The 6,892-nt window shown below is 50.3% G+C and overlaps 1 protein-coding gene across 1 annotated transcript; it reads right to left on the bottom strand.

Annotated features, from left to right (window-relative positions):
• Positions 1-4,578: 4,578 nt before the first annotated feature.
• LOC147091322 (putative G protein-coupled receptor 139) lies at positions 4,579-5,414 on the bottom strand. The gene has a single exon (XM_085976505.1). It carries the CDS (start codon positions 5,401-5,403, stop codon positions 4,579-4,581), a length of 825 nt encoding a protein of 274 aa, XP_085832631.1. The 5' UTR covers positions 5,404-5,414.
• Between the last annotated feature and the right edge of the window lie 1,478 nt (positions 5,415-6,892).

Consider the following 6,892-nt stretch of genomic DNA (forward strand, 5'->3'; position numbering starts at 1 on the left):
GCAGGAAGAATGTTCCCGATGGCGGGGGAGTCCACAACCAGGGGTCACATTCTAAAGGTAAGGGGTAAGCCATTTAGGACAGAGATGAGGAGGAATTTCTTCACTCAGAGAGTGCTGAACCTATGGAATTCTCTACCACAGAAGGCAAAGAAACATAGAAACATAGAAGATAGGAGCAGGAGTAGGCCATTCGGCCCCTCGAGCCTGCTCTGCCATTCAATGAGATCATGGCTGATCATCCAAATTCAGTACCCTGTCCCTGCTTTCTCCCCATATCCCTTGATCCCTTTAGCATTAAGAAATATAGCCAACTCCTTCTTGAATATATTTAATGAATTGGCCTCCACCGCCCTCTGTGGCAGAGAATTCTCTGGCATTACCCTTTACCCTCGCTGTAACTCTCTGATATACCTGACACCCCTCAATGTAACACTCTGATATACACCACACCCCTCACGATAAAACTCTGATATAGCCCACATTGCTCATTGATTTAATCTGAAGCATCTCACACCCCTCACTGTAGCACACTGATGCAAACCCACTGCCCTGACTATAACACTCTGATACACACCACACACGCCTCACTGCAACACACCGATATAACCCACACTCCTCAAGGTAACACTCTGATACACGCCACTCCTTTCACTGTAACACACTGATATACCCACACCCCTCACTGAAGCAACCCCGGTGTGCCTCACATCCCTCACTGTAACATTCTGATATACCTCACACTCCTCACAGTAACACTCTGATGTACCCCTCACTTTAATGCTCTCTTACATATTCCAAAGCTCTCGGTGTAACAGACCAATCACCTCACTTTAGCCCTCTGATATACCACACGCCATTCACTTAAACCCTCTGAAATATCCCAAAATCTCTCACTGTTATACTCTGATATACCCCACACCCCTCACTGTAACTCTCTGATATACCCCACAAACCTCACTGCAACACGCTGATAAACGCTACACCCCTCACTGTAACACTCTGATATACACCAACCCCCTCACTTCAACAATCTGATATGCCCCTCAATGTAATCTTCTCTAACATACTTATATACCCCACGCCACTCACTGTTGTCTGCCACTTTAATCTCATGGGCATCAATTTTTGTAATTTTGTAAGTGACAGTTTACCAAGCGCCTTTTTTAAGGAAAGGGACATTTGGAAAGGGTGAGTCGTATCAATCAGACAACCATAGAATTTGTGATCCAAGTTGTGTTGACAATTTGTTCAGCATACTTGATGTCCCATTCTGATCACAGACCTGGTCTGGTTCCAATCAATGAGTTATAAACATTGAAACATAGAAACATAGAAGATAGGAGCAGGAGTAGGCCATTCGGCCCTTCGAGCCTGCTCCGCCATTCAATGAGATCATGGCTGATCATTCAAATTCAGTACCCTGTCCCTGCCTTCTCCCCATATCCCTTGATCCCTTTAGCCTTAAGAAATATATCCAACTCTTTCTTGAATATATTTAATGAACTGGCCTCCACCGCCCTCTGTGGCAGAGAATTCCATTGGTTCACCACTCTCCGGGTGATTAAATTCCTCCTCATTTCAGTCCTAAATGTCCTACCCTTTATCATTGATTTAAATCCTATTCTATTTATTCTATGTTCTCAAGAAATGTGTAACAGTGTCAAGGCCGGATTCACTTGCCCACAACTAGCTACCCATGTGAAAATGGTGGGCCTTCATCTTGAGCCGCTCCAGTCCGTGTGGTGAAGGTGCTCCCACAGTACTGTTATAGAAGGAATTTCAGGCTTTTCACCCAGTGACAATGAAGGAACGGCGATATATTTGAAGGGTACGGTACCATAGTAGTTATGTTGCTGGACTAGAAAACCAGATTCCTGGACAAATGATCCAGAGCTCAAATCCCACCAGCTGGGGAATTTAAAGTCATTCAATTAAATAAATCTGGAATAAAAAGCTAACGTTAATAATGGTGACCATGAAAGTATCGGTCTGTCATAAAAACCCATCTTGTTCACTAATGGCCTTTTGGGGAAGGAAATCTGCCGTCCTTACCCGGTCTGGCTGAAATGTGACTCCAGACCCACTGCAATGTGGTTGAATCTGAACTGGCATCTGAAATGGCCCAGCAAGACACTCGCTTGTCTCAGGCGGCCCACCAGCACCTTCTCAAGGGCAATTAGAGATGAGCAATAAATGCTGGTCTTGCCAGTGACGCTCACATCTCAAGAATAAATTACCACTATGATTTATTAAGTGTCATAATGATTGAATAACCGTCATAATGTATTATTAATGGTCATAATGATTCATAAAGGGTTATAGAAGATCTGTAACGTTGTGTAACAATTGGAAAGCATTATAAAGCTTTATAATGATATAAATAACGTCCTGGTGCCGGGCCTCCTCCTCCTCGGGCTGGGCAGCTCAGGCTCCTGTGGGCCAGGCCAGGTGGCTTTGCCTCGCCACCCGTTCTCATGGTAACCGGGCCTCCAGCTGCCACACTCCAGATACTCGCAACCCGCCACCAAGTGACAACCTTCATCTTTGTGCTGGGCACCGTTGCCAACATCTTTGTGACGGGCTCCCAGAGCCAACATCTTTGTGCGGGACACCGGAGCAGCCATCTTTGTGCAGAGCCCCAGAGTGGCAACCTTTGTGTGGGGCCCCGGAGCCGCCAGCTTTTTGCAGAGCCTCCAGAGCCGCCATCTATGTGGCATGCCCCCAGAGCCACTATCATTGTGGCGAGCAGACAGAGCCACCATCTGTGTGCGAGGCCTCTGAGCCACCATCTTTGGGCGGACCCCAGAGCTGCCAGTTTTGTGCAGGAAGCGGGTGCTGCCATCTTTCTGCCGCGCACCAGAGACGCACGATTTGTATGGGGTTCCGGAGCGGCTTTTTGTGCTGGGCCCCAGAACTGCCACATTTGTGCCGATCCCAGAGCCACCATCTTTGTGCTGGGCACGGGTGCCATCATTTTTTTGCGGGTCCCCAGAGCCGACATCTTTGTGCTGGCCCTCAGAGTTGCCATTATTTTGAGGGTTGCGGATGCCGCCATCATTGTGATGGGCGAGGATGCCTCCATATTTGTGGGAGGAGCCAGAGACGCCCTCATTATGCAGGGCCCCAGAGCTCTTATCTTGGTGCCGGGGCCCCAGAGGCGCCATCTTTGATCGGAGCACCGGAGCCGCCATCTTTGTTCCGGGCTGCCAGATCCGCCATCATTTTGCTGGGAACCCAGAGTCGCCATCTTTTTTGCCGTGCCCCCAGAGCCACCATCTATGTGCGGAGCCCCAGAGCTGCCATCTTTTTGACGTGCCCAAGAGCCGCCCTCTTTGTGGCATGCCCACAGAGCCGTTATCATTGTGGTGGGCACCCAGAGCTGCCATTATTGTGAGAGTCCTCAGAGCCACCTATTTGGAAGGACCCCAGAGCCGACATGTATGTGCGGGAAGCATGTGCAACCATCTTTGTGAGGGGCCCCAGAGGCACTATTTTGTACGGGGCCCCGGAAACCCTATCTTTGTGCTGTGCCCCACAGCTGGAATTTTTTACCAGCCCTAGGGCCACCATTTTTGTGCAGGGCGTGGGTGCTGCCATCTTTGTGCTGGGCCCCAGAGCCACGATCTTAGTGCGGGCCCCAGCAGCTGCCATCTTTGCGCCGTGCCCCTGAGCTGCCATCTTTGTGCTGGGCCCTAGAGACGCCATCTTTGTGCCTGGCCCTAGAGCCGCCAATTTGTGCGGGGCCCCACAAGTGACATTTGGTGCCAGGCTCCATAGCCACCATCTTTGTGCGAGGACCCGGAGCCGCCATCTTTTTGCGGGGTGCGCGTGCCACTATCTATGTGTGGGACCCCAGAGCCGCAATCTTTTTGTGGGGCCCCGCTGCCGCATCTTTGGGAGTGGGCCAAGGGCCACCACTTTGTGCCGTGCCCCAGAGCCGCCATCTTTGTGCGTGGCCCCAAACTGCTATCTGTGTGCGGGTCGCGGGTGCCGCCATCTTTGTGCCGGGCCCCAGAGTCACAATCTTTGTGCGGGGCTCCACAGCTGGCAGCTTTGGGCGTGAACTAAGAGTCGCCATCTTGGTGCCATGCCCCACAGTCGCCATCTTTCTGCGGGGAACCAGAGCCGCCATCTTTGTGCCGGGCCCCAGAGTCGCCATCTTTGCGCGTGGCCCCGAGCTGCCATATTTTTGTGAGGCGCGGGTGCTGCCATTTTGTTTTGGGGCCCCGCAGCCGCCATCTTCGGGCATGGACCAAGAGCTGCCATCTTTGTGCCGTGCCCCAGAGCTGCCATCTTTGTGCTGGGCCCCAGAACGGCCATCTTTGTGCGTGGCCCCTGAGTCGCCATCTTTGTGCAGGTCCTCAGAGCGGCTATTTTTGTGCGGGGCCCCAGAGCTGATATCTTTGTGAGGGATCAGAGAGCTGCCATTTTTGTGTGCGACACCAGACTGACATTTTGTGCGGGGTCGCAGATAGTCCATCTTTGTGCTAGGCCCCAGAGCCACCATCATTGTGTGGGGCACCACAATATCAGTCCCAGGAAACTCTTAACTCTCGGCTGCAAAGGCTCTGCTTCTTCTCATCCTTTAATGAATTTTACAATCAGAGTAAAGGGATATTTCCCCACATTCTTCAACTGCTCTCTGAACTTAGTCTGGGTCACGGCGTAAATCCCAGTGTTTGTGCAGCAACTCAGCAGCTGCAGCATGAATCCCAGTTCCTTTACATAATCAGGTACAATTATAGACTGATACCCCAAATACCACGTCCGCCAATATATAGAATACACCATAAACACGGCCCATAACAGGATGAAATTTCCCGAGATAACCAGCAGTAAAATGATGGATTTCCTGCGGCTCTCCATCTCTGGGTCTCTGGGACTCTCCCCACTGCTGGGACCCCGGAGTCTCCTGCGGGCTCTGCTGGACATTAAAATGTGTCTGACGGTGACAGCATTGAGCAGCAGAATCACCACAAATGGGACCCCCGGGGTGAGAATATAATGAAGGAGCTCGATTATTCCCCAGACCAGTGAATTCCGAACATCGTCTGTGACAATACAAAACCAGGGTTCGTTCCCATGCAAATACCAACCTGTGAACATAAAATACCAGGTGATGTCCTTTAAACAGCTCAACACAGTCACTGTTCCCAGAACCACAGCCGTCGTTTTCTCGGTGCAATATTTAGTTTTCAGCTTCTGGCAACAAATGGCCACAAATCGATCAAAGGTGAAAGTGACGGTGAACCAGACAGAACAGTCTGTGGCTGCGAACAGCAGGACGGCATGGATATTACACATGTCGATGGACCACAGGAAATAAAACTGTTCATTATAAACAATCGGAATGTGCCTCAATATCAGGTCGAGGATAACGAGCATTAGATCCGCCGCTGCCATGGCCACCAGGTAACGAGTGACACATTTGGAGAGACCGCACTTTCCCCGAGACAGGATCACAATCGTCACTAAGTTCACTGTGAGGAAGGGAAATCAACAGGAAAATTATACAGCAGACTGGGAGCAAAAGCAGCACTTTGATGGAACTCAGAGTGAAACTTGCAACCCATTAGCAACATTCAATGATATAATCTAATCATTTTACCTGTGGAACTGAATACAGGGTTTATTGTAAGAATAATTGGGAATACATTGTGGAATCAATCAATGAAATGGGAGTAAATACAACATGAAAGTAACAGATGTTTGACCAAGGAGAGATTAATTGATCGATCTACCTTTAGCCCAGCAGACAAATGCACTGCCCGAGGTACCTGGGACACAGAGGCCTAGAAATTGAGTTGCTTTAGCGCCGCTTTTGAGGCGCTAGAGGGACTAGCGCCAGAGTTATGGCCAGTTCAAAAATTCCCTGGGGCCCTAAAGCGGCGTTGCACCGGTAGCGCTGCACCGGCACCGATGACGTCATCGGTGTGCGCAGCATCCCGGTTGCCATGCCGACGGGCCCCAGCGCCGAAATTCAGTTGCGGCCGCCTCGCCCGTGGCAGCCGCAACTAAGACTCTGGCAACAGAGTCTTACATGACTTTGCGCCGGCGCATTAAAGGCCCCGCGGCGGCCGGCCGCTTTCCCGCCGGCCGCTTGGCCGCAGCTCCCTCCCCGGACTCCCCCCCCCCCCCCCCCGGAACAGAAGCAAGCCCGGCACTTGTCCGAGGTGCCGGGCTCATTTTTAAAAAGATTTTTGCGGGCCGCGGCCGGGTGCAGCCAGCTCCTCCTTAAGGGAAGGAGGAGGCCTGCATTTCCCGAACCTGCCGCACCGCAGCGGGCGCCACAGCGCCGGAATAGCGCCAAAATTCAGCGCGTAGCACCAGTTTTCAGGCGCAAACAGCTCTCAGCAGCGCCGGCAGCCGTTTGGGCGCAGAACTATTGAATTTTGGGCCCGACCAGCGTGACTTAGCTCCGGCACTAACTTCTGACGCTAAAGCCCTGGCTGCGCCAAAACTCAATTTCTAGGCCAGAGGACCAGACACTCTCAGGAAGCATTCCTGTCCGAGGACCAGTCAGTTTCTGGAGCGGAGCAATTCGCTTCTGTACACCTGTGTTGGGGACGGGGAAATCCTGCTTAGATTTCTGCCCCTGAGTAAAGTATTTAGAACTGTAAATGAATAAAACAGCAAACTACAGAAAATACAACCTTGGCATGCAATAATTATAGAGAATTATATTTAAAATGTAGAGTTGTAATATGACAATGCTAAGTTAATAAATACAATTGCACTGCAGTTATAAAGATAATTGGGCTGTCAGATATGTTTTGAAGATTGAACTTTTAGATATTTGTTGAAATACACAAATTGTAGCTCATTGAAATGAAGATTTTCCAAATAACAATAATAACAATGGACTCTGACTTAAAATAGTTATCATTGACCA

This window comes from Somniosus microcephalus, unplaced genomic scaffold (genome assembly GCF_052327205.1).
Source record: "Somniosus microcephalus isolate GS21.2 unplaced genomic scaffold, FLI_Smic_1.0 unresolved_chr3, whole genome shotgun sequence".
NCBI lineage: Eukaryota > Metazoa > Chordata > Chondrichthyes > Squaliformes > Somniosidae > Somniosus > Somniosus microcephalus.

Coding starts and splice junctions, on each gene's coding strand:
- LOC147091322 (XM_085976505.1), bottom strand. CDS start 5,403: ATGGCAGCGGCGGATCTAATGCTCGTTATCCTCGACCTGATATTGAGG.